The 18874-nt window shown below is 43.5% G+C and overlaps 1 protein-coding gene across 1 annotated transcript in view; it reads right to left on the bottom strand.

Moving 5' to 3' along the window:
* The window catches only part of GPR39 (G protein-coupled receptor 39), a 74295-nt gene extending 56024 nt beyond the window's left edge, over positions 1-18271 (bottom strand). Inside the window, exon 1 of the mRNA XM_063400945.1 lies at positions 16960-18271. Coding sequence (XP_063257015.1) covers positions 16960-17827 — 868 coding nt within the window. The 5' untranslated portion in view covers positions 17828-18271. The remainder of the gene's footprint in view (positions 1-16959) is intronic.
* Positions 18272-18874: the final 603 nt, after the last annotated feature.

The following is an 18874-nucleotide window of genomic DNA, read 5'->3' as shown; positions in this document are numbered from 1 at the left end:
TCCATCTGGAAATACGACTGCCCATCAATGACAAACCAGGGACTCCCTAAAGCAAATAGTTGCTCAGGCTCAAGATGGAAAAAAAAAAGGCTCCCAGCAGCTCCATGCTCAAATGAAAGAGAGGAAGTGCTTAAAGCAGAAAAGTCCCATATCTAAAAGAGATAAAAATGAAGACTCTTCAAATGCAGATCAGGGAGAGATGAGGTTTTGTAACACTGCCAAGGGAAAAATACAAACAGGCTGCACTTCAGGGCCTCAGTGCAAGTTATATTAAGGAGTTTTCTTCAGAGAAGCAAAGCCTTTGTCTAGTCTAATCTGCAAATACACAGAAGATATTTTTCCTCTGAGCAGCTACAAGCTGGTGCAAATAATCCTCTTCATCTTCCAACACCAGCATCAGAGGTGGCTGACAAGGAATGCCTACTAGCAGCATTTCTTGCTACTCAAATCCATCTGCCTTTGACAGCTTACTGCACCCATTTTCATCTAGTAACCCATGATCAACACCTTAAAAATGCAACACATGTTGGAGCTCCTGGTAATCACGAGCTCTCCAAAGATAAATAATTGTTTTTACAATGAAGGGAATGCAGAATGCATTTTCAGGAAATGCAGAACTGAGTTACCTAAAACTTGCTACACAGTTGTCATGGAGCCTCTGGTTCTCAGAAGCAGCTGGGTCACTTTTTTACTGTGAATAAACATTTCTTATCTAGTTTCAAAATACTTGATACACGCTCTTAAAATGTAACTGCTCTGTTAATAAACGTTAGAGGAGATAACTTTATATGTCAAATTTCCTTCTCACCATTCTTTCTGCCTCTAAGTAGATTTTGTACATTTTGACACAGAAATTATTTGTTCTTGTCTGTACAGAGCATAGACAGCAGGCCCCTGGCCTCACATTGGGCTCCAAAACACTGTTTTGTGATTAATAAACTAGCAGTCACTGAAATCACTGAAATACCCACATTTAGATAACTCAGTACTGCTTCTGCTAAGTCAAGAGAGGCTGCCCCATGCCATTGTTGTCAGAAGCTGGTGGTTCTAAATGAGTAGCATGTAGGTGCTTTGAAATTTTTTTTAACTTATTATGGCATAATAGGTTGCTTGCAGATTTAAATTTTATTCATGAATTGTCTGCACATCTGCAAAATGTAGAAGATTTATTTTAGCTTGCCTTTTTACAACTGGTCTGAGGATGAAATGCAACTTTGCCATAAAGTTCACCAGCTGCGGAATTTTTCTGCTGTCCCATAATACTCCTTAGACAAGGTTCAAGTGCTTTAGCAGGGGAGCTTCAGAGCAGATTCTTTTTTATTTTCCCCCAGCTTTTAAGTGGTGTGTGTTCCTCCCTAGGTACCTACACAGAGCTTGCAAATACTAATGAGGGCTGTGCGTGTTCCTGGGGGAAGGCAGACCTAGTACTGAAACTCTGCTCTGCTGGGTGCTCACGTCACCAGTTCCATTTGTTTTGGCTAGAGGTGTCTATGATTTAGTCATTAATTCCAAAATAGAATTTTCATACTGAGGTGATGGTTAATCTAAAATGGTTCTACTACATTTAAAATAATAATAATATTGTGTTTGAGAATCTCATAGTTTCTTTTCCTCCGCACACAGTTTTACACGCCTTTAGGGACGGCTACCAAGCATGAGGAATTAAAGTGCTCCCAGCCCAAAGAAGACTCCAATTATACCTTAAATTATGTAAACCTAGTGAATAACTTTTAACCAGGTTAAAGGTATTTCTGTCCAACAGCCAGCAGCCAGCTTATCAAAGTTTAAAGAAGGGACAACAAGGAACAAGACTGAAAAATCTCCACACCCTCACGGCTCCTGGACACCTCTGACTGCAGCCAGAGTCAGTTCACTTTTCTGTCTGTCTTTCCACACCCTGGCTGGAGAGAAAAAAAAAGCAATTTTTACAAGGATGGACCTAGAGAGGGCAACTTAACCTGCTTGGCATTACTAACAACACAGCCTCTGCAGGCAAGTGGGGAATAAATTCTCATTAGCCCAACGTAACAGGTAAGGCTAAGATATACAAGTCACTTTACGATGATCTGCTGGACAGTAACTGCCAGCCAAAGCACCCTGATCCACCTGGTGTCACAGCAAAGCAAAGTGGCTTCACCCGTGTTAAATTTTATATGAAAAACTGCTTTGTTTTGCTCAGGCTATCAATTTCTAATTTAATTATGCTGAATATTGAATTCTACTTGTGTAAACACAAATTGTCAATACATTATTTCGCGCCTAAGGATTTCAGGCCCTTTCCTGAGAGACGATGCATCACAGTTTATTGAACATCTATAGCATTGACCAATTTTTTTTCTTGGCCTGTATACCAGAATTACTTATTGTAAAATACTTACTTTAAAACTCAGATGATGACAAAGATATGTCCCCAAAGTTATTTCAAGGATACACTTTAAAAGGCCCCAAACTTTGAGTAATAAATAAGTTGCATGTTCATAGGATAGAAAGGAGAACAATTACCCAACTGCTTTAAATAAATTGTGGTACCCTAATGCTAATCAGCTTTAGTAACCTCAAAAAAAAAAAGGAAGTGAATGTACATTCATTTATATTCATTAACTAGGCAGGTCTTCTATTTTAGGAAAGCAGAGAGGTTGTCATGAGACTTTTGTTTCTATTCCTCCCATAGACCATCAGTCCTAGGATCAAAATGTTTCACTTTAAATAGATTTTTTCACGCCTCAGAATTTTCTCCTCAAAACCACATTGAGCAAAAATGATCAGAATCATCGATACATTCAAATAGTTGGAAAATTAAATAAAGAAGATTTAAACCCTAGGGACACTTGGCTTTCTCAGTGCTGCTTCAAGGGATAAAGAATTTGAAAATTGTGATGTAAAGACGGCAATTATTCCTGACCTGAAATGACTTGAAAGCAGAGTTCATTAGAGTTCAGTCAGCAGGATTTTTGTTACCCAAAGTCTGAAATGCATTTAGCCCTACTGAATTCAGTGTGATGATTTCCAGTTATCTCCAGTGTGATGATCTCCAGTGACAAGCATGGTGTTTGCACCACTCTCCAGGCCCTAGGGGCTTTTGCTGGACAGGTCTTTTCCCCAGACATGTCCGATTCTGTTTAAAGACTAAAACAAACAAGCCAAAAACAGCCCTGCTGCTCAGTGAGAGCAAGGGGCCCTGAGACGTGGCAAGAGGATTGGTGAGAATGGCTACCCCAAATCAGCCAATACTGCCATGTAAATATGTTTATATACACACATCTGTGGGTGTCTAGAGACACAGACCACTTCTGCATTCCCTGGTGTCAAAGAGACACATTTTGGGGTGTCACATGAGCCCTGAGGGAAGCAGAGGTGGTGTGTCTCTTCCTTTGAGCTGGCTCCAGGTGCTGGGCCTTCGTGCCAAGATCAAATACCACAACACGTATACACTCAAGGGAGGGTTTGCTAATCACTGCCAGTCAGAGAGGAAAATATTCCTTCAATACAAGAGGAAATCCCAGGTCATCTTGGCTTCTCCTGAGCCATTCAGTGCAGCTGACCAACTGCTTTTTTTCTGCTGGACAGGCTAGTGGGCAGGAGAGGCAAGGAGAATGCCATAAATTCACTTTCAGAGTGAGAAAAAACCTTTCCCAATGACTGCTTTGTGTTCTAAGGCAGAGAATGAGAAAACGAAGCATCACAAGATATCATAGAAAAATACATATTTTACTCTTGTCTTTGTGGTTCTTAATTTGGAGGGTGGAGGGGTGTTTTGTTTTGGTTTGTTTGGTTTCATTTGGTTTGTTTTTTGGGGTTCTTTTGTTATTTTTGAGGCAGTTCCTCATTAGAATGTAGCAGGGCATCCTGCTTTTGATGAAGCATGGTGGCCAAGGGGTCAGGCTATCAGTGTTAAGTAATACAAGACAATTCAAGTGAAGAGTGATATATCTGAAAGACAGAAAATAAAATGCAGAGCTTTATTATGAAGAAGGTGAACCAGAAAATAGCATACAAAGATATACAGGCAATTCAGTGGTAAGGAGAGAGGGAAATTCACTTAAGCACTGCCATGGACATGAATCCCAGGCAGGGCTCAGAGAATATAATGAGAAGGACTGTTCCCCAAGACTGCTTGGACCAACATCAAATACCTTTAATTTTCACTGATGCCTACTAAATTGAATTAATGCAGTGGAGCTACCTCATGCCCCAAGAGGCCCCTGGCACAGGTGCCAGCTCCGAGAGCAGAGCAGTCCTGTCTGATTTCCATTCCCAAGCAGGAACATCAGTGTTTCATGGAGGGCTTGCAGGAGCCCACTACGGCTCCCTGGCGTGTCCAAGCTGCCTTCCTCCTGACATCTTAACAAATTCGGGAGCAATTCCTCACCCTGATTGTTAAAGACTAAACCCAAAACAACTGTAATCAATTACAGCATTCAAGGCCCAGGAGGAGATTTAAAAACGAGCTCTCAAGGTCAGGGATTCAGTGGAAATAGATCCTTGCTGACAAGAGGCAGAGCTTCCCCGAGTTGATGGCTACATCTGCAGGACAACTGCACCACGTGCATTTTCGGCATGTTGGAGCAGCAAACAGCAGCACATGGAGATGATTGGCAGCACACAGAAGAGTTAACCTTACATTCCACGACAGTACTTAACCCAAATAAGGTCTATGATATCGAGTCTGAAGGGAAAAGAAATCAATTCTGGTTCCCGTGGGTAGGATTTCACCACTTGATTAGAGAGAGAAATGAATCTTTAAAGCATACTTACAGGAAAGGTATTTTCCATTTGCATGAAAGATGGGGATGGCTGCATCCCAAGTTAATGAAATCAAGTCTTCTGTGCCTGTTTGAGGATTTCATCTATTTGAATTATGCAAATATCAAATATAGCTTCATTGTATAAAACTTCCAAGTGAGAATGCTATCCATATATACCCAGGGGGGCCAAAATAATATTCCCACTTCCCAAACTTAACATTGTTTCATTGAAGGCCAGAAAGAGGTTATGAGTTTGTCCTACAGCATTGTATTCCAGCTGTGACAGTCAATTTAGAGGACATTCCTGCCTGTCAGCAAATAAACATTCAGTCATTTTAAATTTCACCTCCATTTGATAAGGTTAAAGCAATTCTCTCTTGGAGATAGGGGCTCAGAGGCAGGGTTTTGAGCAGCAGCCATCAGGCACAGGGAGGCTGACAGCCACGGGGAGGAGGGCACCAGGGCAGCCTGGCAGAGAGGAGCTGGGCAGCAAGGGGAGGAGCAGCACAGGGATGTGCTACCCTTGATTCAGAGACCAAAACCTGCAGGGAATGGTTCCCTCAGCTGCAGGCAGAGATCTGGATGTGCACCAAGGGGGGCTTGTGTGGTCCCAGGCCACTTTTCTTGAAGTTTCCTTTTGGCAAAAGGTATTTGAAAGGTATCTGAAAGTGTTCAGCGAGCTTAGGCTTGCTGGACCTTGCATGTTCAGCAGTCTCCCAGAGGAGGATACAGAGTCAGGCCACACCCAGGAGCACCAAGCATGACTTTTTCCTTCCAACCTTTCCCTTCCAAACCAGAGGAGTGCTTGGCTTTATGGCCAGAGACAAGTCTCCACTCCCATCACCACAGACTTGCAGAAATGATCGCATTCTCTACCCCAGAAACGAAATGAGTTCTGTGCCACTCTCCACTTGGAAAACTGTCCCTGAACATGTCCTTCTCATGATTAGAAATTTCCTCATTTCTGTCTCTGCTCATTCGTGGCCCCCACAGACCTATTAGCTCTTGTGCCAACGCTCTCATTTAGATCAATGCAGGGAACAGGGCAGTGTTTTGTAATATCAGGGCGTTTGCACTGTAGGACAATGTTTCCTAAATTGTCAATATGTTCTTAGTAATAGAAAAGAATGCATTTAAATGTTGGCTTGGACCAGGAGACAAATAGAAAGGGGATGTTTGAATTCCAAGTTGCCATCAAAAAGCTTTTTAGAATTCAGTAGAGGTGTATATGAGCAGGAGGTAGGAAAAGGGAAGGGAATCAAGCCAATGGAAAGCTTCAGTCCCCAGACATTAACTTTTAACAATGAGTTCCCAAGGCTGCTCCAAGTACAGCAGGTGGGGGAAGTTTTCTAAGAAAGGGCACAAGAGAAGCACTGAAAGCAAGAAGAGGGATACAGTCACAAACCTCCACAGACACTGCCCCAGCTGAGGGGTGATGGCCCTCTGTGGCCACAAAACAAGCAGAAGAACTTTCTCATTTTGCTCTTCTATTGCTTGTTTTTGACTGGTGGTGGGCTGGTGTTTTTATTGTTTTGTTTTTTTGGTGGGTTGTTTTTTTTTTTGTTTTTTTGTTTTTTTTTGTTTTGGTGGGGTTTTTTTGTTTTGTTTTGGGTTTTTTTGTTTGGTTTTTTTGGTTTTTTTTGTTTGGTTTTTTTTTTTTTTGTTTGTTTTTTAGTTTTTTGGTTTTTGTTTTTTTTTAATAGCAAATCTGTAGTCAGCATGGATTTAGAGCTCTTTAAATCTGGACTTAATCAAGGGTACTACAACTTGCAGACTCAAGTCTCTAAGCTGCAGAGGAAGGTGTGCAGCCTGGAGGGAACATTCCTCCTCTGCAACCGTGGGTAACTGCAACCTTAACCTGACTTACCCAGGGCAGAGTCTGAACAGGCACTGCAGGAGTGCCAGGCTCAGCTCACTGAGAGCAGACTGACTATGCCCAGTCACCCTGCCTACAGCTGTTCCTGAATCCCCTTCTGGGTTTTCTACAAACCAGATCTTCCTCTTTCCTTGGAATCACTGCCCCACTGTACCTACAGACAGCTCCAAGCCAGCTGTACTCTTCTGTTTGCTACATTAAACATTACAACCTCTTCTTAGCTTCTGTTAAAGAGCTGTCTCCCCATTCCCCAGCCACCTTTGTAGGCTTTTTTCTCCAATTTCAATATGGGTAGTTACACATTGCATTTTTTCAAAGATTTTAAACTTTAAAATTTAAAAATTTTAGTTTAAAATTTTAAAGCTTAAAAGTTTTAAAACAAATATATTCTGAATCATTACACTTCAGCAGCTGTTACTCCTCTCAAATCATCATCCAAGATTTCAAAAGTTTGTGTATGTCTGAAAATGCCAATACATGCTTTTACACATTTTGGCAGAAGTTGATGTCATCACTGCTAGCACTAGGGTTTAGGTATTTTGGCTTTCAAGACAAAGAAAGTCCCTTAAATACCATCTTTTGAACACCTGTGACACAACCCATTTCATCCATTTTAGACAAGCATTTCTTTCAAGCAATCAGAAAGGCCTGTTGTGACAGAAAGGCAGAAGGCTTTTAGCAATTTCACTGTCTGAAGAACAAGGACAAGCACCAGCCTGCTTTTGACTCCTGTTTGACCTTCACCACACAAGGCTGGTTCTTATCTAATGGTTAAAACCTGACATGTTAAAAGTTGTGCTCACACGAACCACTGTTTGAGTATCTGTGTACTCTGCTGCTGACGTGCTGCAAACTTTAGCTACCTTAAAAGTTTTATTCTGATTTTTGGTTCAGTCTTAGCAGATTCAAGAACTCTCTTCTATAGATAGCATTACTGAGAGATTTGGCTGGTGCGGACCTTCATTCTCAGTGTCTTTATGGGACAAGTTTCAGCTTTATTTTCAAACTCAGGGAGCTCAAAAGTTGTCTTGCTTGGAGAGAGAGACAATGTGAGGCACAGGAATTAAAAAATCAGCAAGTACTAGAGCTTATCAAAAAAGACACGTTTTGGTCTACACACAAGACAGGTCAAGAACAAACCCAGAAATTAACACCTTTGTTTCCTTGAAAAGTTCACATTTTAGGGGCAGAAGGGTGTAGGGAAGAATAACCAAAATTTGAGGGAGAGCATTTCAATCCCTTTTTTCCTCTTCTCAAAATTTTTGTTCTACCGTCTTAAAAAGCTCTGTTTCCTGTTCCTGGCTGAAGGCAGACAGATTACATGCCTGGCTTTGCATATCCAGGAAGTTTCATATTAAAAGCAGACATACTGGGACAGACCTGGGTATCATCTGTCCATTAATTTCTTTCTGTTTCATTCTGATGATTCCACATTGAGATCTGCAGGAGAAGGAACAAGGGGTTTTCCTGTTCTAGCCACTCCAAGGTCTTGGCAGCCAGCAGTATCAGGGCTTTCCAGAGTGGAGATTAGATCTGCTCTCCACAGGACTATCCTTCAAGGTTACATTTAACCTCTTTAGGAGCTCATTTTTACATCTGGCCTCCACAACAGCGAGTTTTCCAATTTAAATTCTGTGCCTTATGGTAAAAGGGCTATAATAATTGCAATTACAGCAATCTAATGGAAGGCATATGTATATACTGAACTCCAGGGATTTGGTTATGAAGGAGCAATCAAGAAAGTCTTCTAGTATTTCTTCAAATCAAAATCACCTTCAGCACACCATACCAGACACACCACGAAAACAAAAGCCTGGGCACGAGTGGCTGCTCATTTAGCTGTGTAAGACAATCATTATACTGATCAAAAGAAAGCTGGCAATAATACATGGAGGAGTAAATCAAGGTGGATTTGCAGAAATGCTGCATGACAAAATATTTACACTACCTTCTGAGAGGGGCTGAGCCCTTTTGCCAGGTTCAGCTGGAGACTGGAGTAGATTCTACTGAATCAAACATGGGAAAAGAAAACCATTCACACTGAGGGCAAGGCTGGGTGGCTCAGAAAACACAGGTGGTGTTTTTCTAACTTGTTAAGGCTGTTTACAGAGAGGTGTAGGCTCTAAATGTTCAATCATATTCATTGTACTGAAGTGTTGGATAAAAAGAGGGGTTTGAAGAATAAAGATCACTCTCCTCTTGCTGGGAGTCTTATCATTATTATCATGCTGTCCTTAAAACAATAACGACATAAAGCAACAATGAGAAGCTTACAAAGAGCTTGAGGAAACATGGAGAAGTTAGCTCATCACAGCACCAGACCTCTCCCTCAGTTTCACCTTTCCTTGTAAGTCACAGCTCATAAGATTAAAAGGTTCTTGGCAGACTCATTTAGTCCATAATATTCTGACCTTGATATTATTCATCCATGAATAGCAGAGATCAGAAGGATAACTGCTTTCTCACCTAAGCAGCATAAGCATGCTTATGACAGCCTCAAAAAAGGCTGAAAAACTGCTACAGCACATTGTGCCAAATAGAATTTGAAATCTTTGCTGTTTATCTTCAGTGGTTTAGGAACTCCCTGCCACAATGAAAGAGAAGAAGTCTGAGATGCTGATCAGTTCTCAGTTTCTTACATAAATGTTGCCTTCAGTAAACCAAGAAGTTATGCAGCATAATCACAGAATCACAGAGTGGTTTGGGTTGGAAGGGACCATAAAGCTCATCTTGTTTCAACCCCTGCCATGGGCAGGGACACGTTCCAGCAGACCAGGATGCTCCAAGCCCTATCCAACCTGGCCTTGGACTCTTGTCTTGGGATTCCAAGTCCCTTTGGAAGGCATCCTGTCCTCCAGGCGTGTCAACCACACCACTCAGCTTGGTGTCTGTCATCTGCAGATGTGCTGAGGGCACACTCAACCCCTCTGTGTTATTAATTAAGATAATAAATAACAAAATTGAAAGCTTCGCTAACAAATGCACAGATATTAAAGTTCTTCCCCATTAAAATTCACAGGCTTGCAATCATTGTTAAAAGATAATGGCCCCAACATCAGATAGGAAAACAAAAGATTTAATTACAGGAAGCGTGGAATAATTTGAATATGAAACAACAGAGGATTAGATAATGCATTTAGCTTTCACAGGTGAAGATCCCAATAAATTATCTGTGAACTTCCCACAAATGACTCCTACCTATAGAAAATGGGGAGTTGCAAGAGCAATCTACATTTGAGATGGCATCTTGTTCAGAAGAGAGCAAGAAAACAGAGAGAAACTGGGAAATTAATGCTTAAGACAATAATATCTCAACCAAAGAATAAGGGCAGTAGACCAAAATTGATGGGACAAGGTTCTGAGGGCTGCCTCCCTCAATCCACTTCATACCTGTAGCAACATCTGTGTTTCTCCACTTTGAGAGAAGTAAATCTTCCTGCTTTCTTATCCACTCTGAAGAAAAAGGCATTTTCCAAGGCTTCTGCTTGTAAAAAAGTGTCTTGGGGAGGTTTTGCCATGATACAGAGTGCATTTTTCAGAAGCTGAGGTGACACAGCCTGTCCTCAGCTCCAAAGGCAGCAGTCCCCTGCCTGTTTCTTGGCTCACATTGCCACTGTGAGGGATATTTTCTGCACTTCCCTCATCCCTTCTCTTAGCATTTACCTAGGAGTGCCAGAAGAACCAAGGGCCACCAGGTTTATTAACTACAGCTCGTAAGAGAGAAGGAGAGAGAGATTAATAATATTAATTTTAAGACCAACACAGGTAATGGTCCTTAATGAGGCTTAAAGACTTTGGGCAGCTGTAAATACAGGGCAGAAGTACAGTTGAGGAATCTCAGCTGTGCCCTTATTCTCTGAAACATAAAGAATCAAAACCTGTGAGTCCCTACAGGCCAGGTGAAATCCCGGCTTCCTTGTAGGCATCAGGTGAAAGAAGTGTGGCCACAACTTTAACAAAGCACCAGCAAAGCACTCAATGTCCTCATGGGCTTCTCATGCAAAACCAGCACTCAGGTGTCCCCAGAAACCCTGTCTGCCAAGGTGTCATGTATGGGGAATATATATATATATATGTGAATTATATTAGTGGTGAATCTGGTCCTCTGACTACAGTATTTGCAGGGTGAGGTTGTTTTCAAAGCTCCAGACTTTTAATGCTGAAGCAATTTTTAAGTACTCTAATGCAAAGTGTAATCACACATTGATTTTTCCATTAAAACTACAAAAATCTTAAATACCTTGGGGGTGCTGGCCTCAATTAGTCCCTATTCTTCGATTCTATTTCCCTTGGTGCTGTTCTGCCATCCCTCAGTGTAGGAGGAAAGGAAGACTGTCCACTTATGCTGAAAGCACAATCTTCTATTACATGAGTCCAGTTAAAAGCAGGAGTAGATAAATTGCTTTCTGTACAATAGGGAGGAAAATTATGCTGGGCTCTCCCTATGTTCCTTATTAAATTGCTGTGTGGGAAACCTGAACATACAGATGTCTGGATTTTGCAAGTTTGCCTTGGGTCTATTTTACTGTGGTTTGTTGTTTTGTTTTGTTTTTTTTTTCCTAACCTGACAGAAGTTCCCCCGCTCTTCAGAGGAGATTATTTGTACACAATTTCCCTGAGAAGCCATCATCCCTCAGTGCAGCCTTTCCATTGTCACCTGCTGAATAGCTGAGCTTCAGTTTTGTGCTACCAGCATTCAGCACCACTGATTGGTTTTGCCATTGACACCGGGTTAATGCTTTTGCAGAGAAGAGGAAGATAAATTTTACCAAACACCAGCAGGAAAATAATTTGCTTTTATCACTTTTCCAAGAAGAAGGACCTAAAAGTTACTCCTTGTCGGAGTCTAGAACATCCCTCTGGCCACCCTGGAGGGTTTGGAGACCAGACAGGGGGGTCTGGGATCTGTACAGGGGGGTCAGTTAGATCCACACAGATCCCAGGAGGACACTGACTGATTCCTGTCCATGGGAGTGAACACTCACATGCAGGAAGAATCACAAATCCTAAGAATTTGAAATAAGTAGTGGATGGTTTATTATAGAATATAAATATAGAAATTAGGATTCTTAGCATATGGGGCTGAAGAGACAAGATGGAGGAATTGGGGAGTGGCCCCTGTGCTCCTTGTTCTTGTTCTCGTCCCCCATCTTGTGCTGAGTTGGGTTTTAGAGATTGGTTTAGAGTAGAACTGACATGTTAGTAAAGGTAGTAGGTATTGGTAAAATTTTGTAAATAAAAAGTACGTTGTGGACCGTGGTTGGGTCAGGGGTACTGTACATAAGGTGCGGGGCTCTCTGATCCGCCCAGTCCCCCGCGTGTCCTGCTCTGTGGAGACACCTTGCAGAGCTGAGAAAGAACTAAGATAAGGTACCCTGCCAGGGAAGTGCCTGGCAGAGTTGAAAAAGGACTGAGATAATGAAGAATAAACAACCTTGGAAATGTGCACCGGCAGACTCAACGTGTCGTCTCTACCTCTGGTGTGAAACACTTAGGGCAAAGAGAAGACTGAAAACCTGATTACCCCTGGGAACAGCAACCCAGGGGAAACTCCCAGGGAACAGCAACCCTGGGGGAACCCTTATTACCTTGGGGAACAGCAACCCCAAGGAGAATCTCAAGGAAACAATAACCTTGAGAACTCCTAACTTACTAGCTACAGAGTGTGGATGCCCCATGCACCCGAGTGCCCAGGCCCTACTCTGCTGGTCCAAGATTTTCATGTTCCCTCAGCCCCTGCCACCCATTTCGGGGCACTGAGCCTCCTGCTTGTCTTGGGGAATTCAAAGCCCTGCTCAGGAAAACATGTGGATGGAACCACCATACAAAACACAGATTAAAATCATATCCAGCCTGCAGTGTACTCATCTTCAAACACGTCAGCAACAAAGTGCCTGAAGAAAGGCAGCTTGATGGAATGATTAAAGGAATGAACCGAGAGGAGTCCATGAAGCTGAGTTCAAAGAACGTGGGCTGGATCTATGTTCTGGAACCTCATGAACTAGATTGTTCTTTCCATTTTTGTTCTATCCCTGACCTTCACTTTTTTCAGTAGGAGAAAAACCCAGCCAAATTCCAGCCTATGAAGAAGCATCTAATTTTCCTGTAACTGAAGTCCTTCTATTGTCAAATTACACTGTGCCTGAGTCATATCTAGATGACAACCACGTATTTTTCACAACTCCTTGAAGTACTCTGAAGTAATTTGCCAAGTGCCTTAAAACATACACTTCTTTAGTGATCTTTGGAGAGGCTATTCCTATACACAATTCCTTTAATCTGAGCTGAGCATTAATCTGCCAGCAGCAGTACATGGGAAGAAAATGGTGCTCCATCTTGAGTTCTAAGAGATCCTTTGAAGTTCTGAGTCAAGGTTTTACCTAGATTGAGATTATGGCTTGGTACAGCAGCTCATGGTGTTCACAGAGGCTTTGGTGCTGTTAGAGAACAGCCTGGCATTGTTTTAAGAACAGCCTCCAAAAAAGTGGCATGGCCTTGGTCAGGTCTGACCTCCTCCTGCCTAACTTTTCCAGCCCTTCCCTCCTGCCCATTTTCTTTCTTTTTTTTTTTACTTAGAGACAGGCACTCTTTCCATGGCACTCACCATGGAAAAGTGTCAGTAAAGCCTCTGGCTCCCCTTGCCCTGTAAAGCAGAGCACACCTGAAGCTGTCTGTACACAGGAAACCACCAGGGCCACTGCCTTCAGGCTGACACTCAGTGTATTTGACACACTTGAGGGTTACAACACATAAAAAATGTAAAAACCACCATTACACTGCCTTTCTCAGATGGAGACACTGCCGTAGGTTATAACAAATTCCCTTGCCTGCTTATTAGAAGAGTTGTAGGATATCTGCTGTCCAGGCAAAATTCATCCTACATCAGATGGTCTCAAAGCAGAAAAACTGCAGCTGTGTAGAGGTGGGAAAGAGAGAGCAGTGGGAATTTCCTGCTCACATGTCCCAGGGGAGCTGATGGTGCTGGACTGGTACCAAGAGGGCCTCTGGCTGGGCAGGTCCAGCATCAGCTCTGGCTCCTGCAGACTCAGTGCTTTAATGCACCTCCACTACACTTCCACAGCAGCCAGATTACTTAGATATTTCTCTTTTCTGGATGGAATATCTCAGGAAGGATGGATGTTTCATGATGGACAGGAGACAGAAAAATGCTGCCCAGATGTCAAATGGCAAAGCACCCAACACGCCCAGCAGCCCCAATCAGTGGATCTATGGAAACAGAGGAGTGTTGCTCCAAAGGGCCAGTTGGAAGTGTAAATTACAAAGTTAGAGGATGTAGCAGAACTGATGGACTCTTATTTTAACATCTGTACTGTGGTAGGTTGGAGGTGGCTTTATGCAAAATGATCAAGGCTTTTAGCAGAAGCTCAAAGTGCAGCTGCCAAGGGAAACACCACAGAAGCTTTAGAACCAACACCTTTTCCATCTGGGATCATCAGAACTCACTTGGTTATAGAGTGCAAGCTCAGGTGAGTCACACCAGTGTGAGGACAAACCCCACAGCTGATTTTGTACAAATGAGCTTCTGGGCAATGACCAGATGAAGAAGGGTGTAACCAGGTGTAACCATGGACAGTGAGCAGGCACTGTTGGTGGGGCTTTCCCTGCAGCAACTTGTGTGGAGGTTCATCCCACACTGCTCCCCTTTCCCAGTGTTAATACTTCCTAAAGCTTCTTTACTTACTTTCAGCTGTGGAAACATCCTTTTTGTACTATCTATAATTATTGCACTAGCTGGAGCTCTCTTTTACAGAACCCTTCCTTTCCATTCCCTTTCTGCGTTTGCTACAACCCACTTGTGGTATTTATATTTATAAGATATATGCTCTCCAGACTCACCCTGTCTTGACAGGTCTCTGCTCCAGTGCCAGGTGGACACCTCAGCTCAGGTGTTGGAGCAGCAGAGGTCCCCAGTGACACCTTGTGACCATTTAGGAGGTCACTGAGTCATGGCCATAGGAGAAAGACAAGATCAAGTAGCCACAAAGACTAACTTGATCCCCATCAGGGTGGGTCAAGCATACAAAGAGGTTTTAAATACTGTTAAGATCTTGCATTTAATGAAAGAGCCATCAGCCAGGTGTTTTCAGACATATCTCAGCTCCCCAGTTTCTGCAGTGGTGTCCCCCCCTCCTGCAAGCATCAACACCACCTATGGCAAGGGATCTTTCACTTTCGACATTTGCAATTAATTTCCATGAATGTTCTCGAGTGCCACACAATAACATGATACTAAAAAAGCATTAGTTCATCCTCTCTGTCATCCTCTACTTAGCTTTTTCTCATAGTCAGATTTACGGTTTTAATCTCCAGTTTATAGAACTTATCAGTTTTAACAACCAGAAGAAAATGCTAAATTGTTTTTATTGCTGTTAGATGTACAAAGACATGATGCTATATACTGTCATTTACATTTCACATTAAAAGTGAAATATGCTGTGAATGTGAAAGTATTGGTTTTAATTTGACCCATCTGTTAAATGAGAAACAAAGAGGACTTCTAAATCACAATATTTAAATTCGGCGATTTGTAAACAATTTATATGTTCATTTCTTCTGGGTTAAAACTGCCCTAAAGCATCACTCTTATGAAACCTCCAAATTAAATTGCTTTGCATTGTTCTCAGAAACTCAAGCCAGAGTTTTCTTCCTCCTCAGTTTATTAATTTACTCCCCGAGCCAAGTATATTAGCAAGACTTGTATTAAGAGTCTTGCCACTGAAGTAATTTTGGGGAACTCACACAAGAATCTCCTGCCTCCAGAAAGCTGAGAGCACAGTGGATGTGTCAGACACACAGAGTGGGAAATTCCCCCATCATAAAGGGCAGACCAGCTGCTTTCATTTATTCAGCCCTTTTGCAAGCAGCACTGCATCTGCCTATTCCATGCTAGAGTACCAGGAGGAATAATGAAGAAGGGGAGGAAAAGTCATGGCAATTTTCTTTCCTCTCTCATCCTAGATAGGATTTGGATCTTAGGCTTGGCTTTAAGGCAGCTGTGGTAATGTGCAAGGGGAGGGAGATCCACACACATCTAAGGATCCCCCAAGCAGCACTTCAAGAGCAGAGCTCTTTTTCTGCTTTGTTCAGGTGTATTTATCTCCACTGCTGAGCCTCCACCCCAGAAATCCGTGCTGCCACTGGAGTGAGGGACAGAAAGCACTCCTAATAAACCACAGATGGGACCTCAACACCTTTTGTGAAGAGAGGATTTCTTCATTTCATGGCAACTTCATGGCCTGTGACAGACCATGGAAAAAGCAGGAATAGATGAGGAAGCAGAGAATTCTCAGGGGAAAAAAAATTAAAAGAGGCAAAAAAGTAATAGAAAATCTAATCGACCTAAAGTTGTAGAAGTGGCCAGACCCATGAATTTCAAGTCCCGCTCTGCCATATCAGTCAGAGCATCAAAAAGCAACACAGAAATGCTGGGTCCACTGTGCATTGCTACTCTATATGGTTCATTTATCATATCCAGTATCATAATAAGGAACCCAACAAAACAGGAACTAACAGTAATGCAGCCAGGGCATGATTAAGGGTGCCTATAAGACTATCAACAAATGTGGAGACTGCATGGATCACTGCCCAGAAAGATTCCAAGCTGGTGAAATGACAGCTTGATTAGTTTTCTGTCTGACAAATGCAGCAAGAGAGATCAGAATCAAACATAAGTTCAGGGTTACAGGCCTTCAAATAAGAACAGAGGAAAAAAAATTCAAAGAGGGCAATTGTAATTTGTGAGACCAAATAAGCTCTCCAGCCCAGCTTCCTTAATGCTCAAATGCATGAGCAGCCACAACTGTTGAGGCCAAGAACTCTCCAAGGAGCATCCTGAATTAACAGGGAAATGCCTTCTGAGAGAGAGACAAGCCTGAGGTCTTGCTAGGCAGTCTTCTACCCCATCAGCAGCCTTACTAAATGAACTCCTACTCCTAATTTAGTGGGAAAACATCCAAGTAAGAGCTACTTTATATCCAGGCAACTGTTGCCTACTGCTACCCCAAAGGTCGAGTTGCAGCAGCCTGTCACCCACATCGCTGCATGTAGGCATCTAATAAATTCCAACAGAAACAGCAGACAGTAAATAGATTTTTCCTTCTTTTTCCCTCCCACCTGTTCTAATGACAAAAAGAGCCAAAAACACACAGAAACATCAGAAATGCATCATCACAACCAAAAGTATTATCCCTCATTTTGCACCACTTTCAAAGCCTTTGGGAGAGCTTGGTGAGATAAAAACAGAGGTTTCTGGGCTTTCCTCCCAAGTGGAAGGGGGGTAGGGGAGGGAGGGCAGGCAGAGTAGGACACGGCTCTTACCCAGGAATAAAGTGATCTGTCTCCTGGAGCTCTTGCCCTCTGAACTTTCACTTTTCCTCAGGTACTGCTCCTGCTGCCTCACTCCACCCTTCACGGCCACAGTCCCTCCCTTGTGGATCATCAGGGCTCTCATCATGCTGTGGCACATGAAGGTGACAGAGCCCAGCACCACGATGTACACGGCAAAGGCGCCGAAGACGCTGGCTTGGTACAGAGGCCACTTGGAGGAGAGGTTGGTGCAGATGGTCATGTTGTGCTTCAGCTCGGGAATGATGTGCCTGGGAGTGGGTCTGACACAGGAGCTCTTCCTCTGGTAGCCCTCGACAGTCTCCAGGGGATACTCTGTGCCCATGGCAAAGAGCAGGGGCAGAGCCACCAGCACAGACGTGCCCCAGACAAAGGCAATGAGCAGCTTCACCGTGCGGGGTCCGGACACCGCCTTGAACCTGAAGGGGTGGCAGATGGCCACGTACCTCTCAAAGCTGAGCGTGGCCACGTGCAGCACCGTGGCGTAGCTGCAGGCCTCGAAGAGAAAGCAGTACAGCTTGCAGGCAATGTTGCCGTGGGGGGTGGAGAAGGGGCTCCAGACGGCACTGTAGAATTCCACGGGCATGCCCAGCAGGATGACCAGCAGGTCGGAGCAGGCCAGGCTCACCATGTGGTCGGTGACCTCCTTCTGCAGGTAGCCTTTCCTCTGCAGGATCCTGGTGACTTTGATGGTGACGCTGTTGCCCAAGAGGCCCGCAACAAAGATGCAGACATAGACTAAGGCCAAGGTGATCTTGACGCCCAGAGCCACCTCAAACTCCGGGACATGGCTGTGGTCAATGAGAGGAGAACAGTCTGAGGTGGGTGTCTTTGCTGCCATGAGCAGTCCCAGGGTGGAGGAGGTGCTCTCCTGCCCTCTCCAACTTTCAAGTTCACAGCAAAGGGATCCTTCCTCACTTTTCCCCTCTCCCCAAGCCACACACGTCGGAGCAGGCAGGTATAACGAGTGTGTCTCAACCAGCCACACCTGTGGGCTTTGTTGGTTTGTGAGCAACAGCCTCTGAGTCAATAAGGTGAACAGGAAAGCGTTTCAGCTCCTACCTTGCTTCACAGCAAACACCTCTTGCTCTTTTTGGATTTCCCTCCTCCGTTCTCTACAGGGTGAAGCCTCTGCTCTCCAGCCCTTCACGGTGTGAACTGCTCTGCTTTCCACTTGTCTGTTCCTCAGTAAGCAAAGCAGCTTCTTGTCCTGGCCCCAGCAGAAGGAAGTCAGAGTCTGTGTGGTTATAGTACTGTGTTAACCATTAACCAAAATCTTGGCTATCCTTAGTCACTGGCAGCACAGCAGGTTTCAAAAGAGGGAAAAAAGAAATCAACCAATCCCCTCATATCTGAAATTCACTTCCTGTCACAAGAGGAGGTGCTTCTCCTAAAGCTGTGGTTTTGTTGTCAGGCTGAATGTGTGAATGGCGCTGAAGGGAAAGAGTCTCCTCAGCAGTTTAACATTCACTGGGCTTCAGATTTCACTGCTGTGTGTGCTACTGCCCACATTCTTCACTACTTCACATTTCCTTTTGTCAAGACCTCAGCATCTGCAGTGCTGTTTATGGAGCCTGGGCAGCCACAGACTGATTTACATCAACAGGAGGTTCAGGTTTTCAGCTGCTGCTATCGAACTGGTAGATGCTTAAAATAACTGGTTGGACTCTAAAGAGCTTCTTGGAAGGCATAAAATGAGCTCTAGATTTACACACATGGATTGTTTCCCTTCAAATTTCCATCTTCTCACGTTAGATAACAGAAATAATGAAGTCAGTAATCCCAGTCATGCCAATGCTTTCAAATCATCTGAAGTAGCAGGGATGCAAATGTTCCTCCCCCTCCTGTGTCTCATCCCAGGGGGAAAGAATTTAATGCGGTCTTTAGT

Source organism: Prinia subflava, chromosome 6 (genome assembly GCF_021018805.1).
Source record: "Prinia subflava isolate CZ2003 ecotype Zambia chromosome 6, Cam_Psub_1.2, whole genome shotgun sequence".
NCBI lineage: Eukaryota > Metazoa > Chordata > Aves > Passeriformes > Cisticolidae > Prinia > Prinia subflava.
The sequence above is the reverse complement of the archived record's forward strand: the minus strand, read 5'-3'. Positions and strand labels throughout refer to the sequence as shown.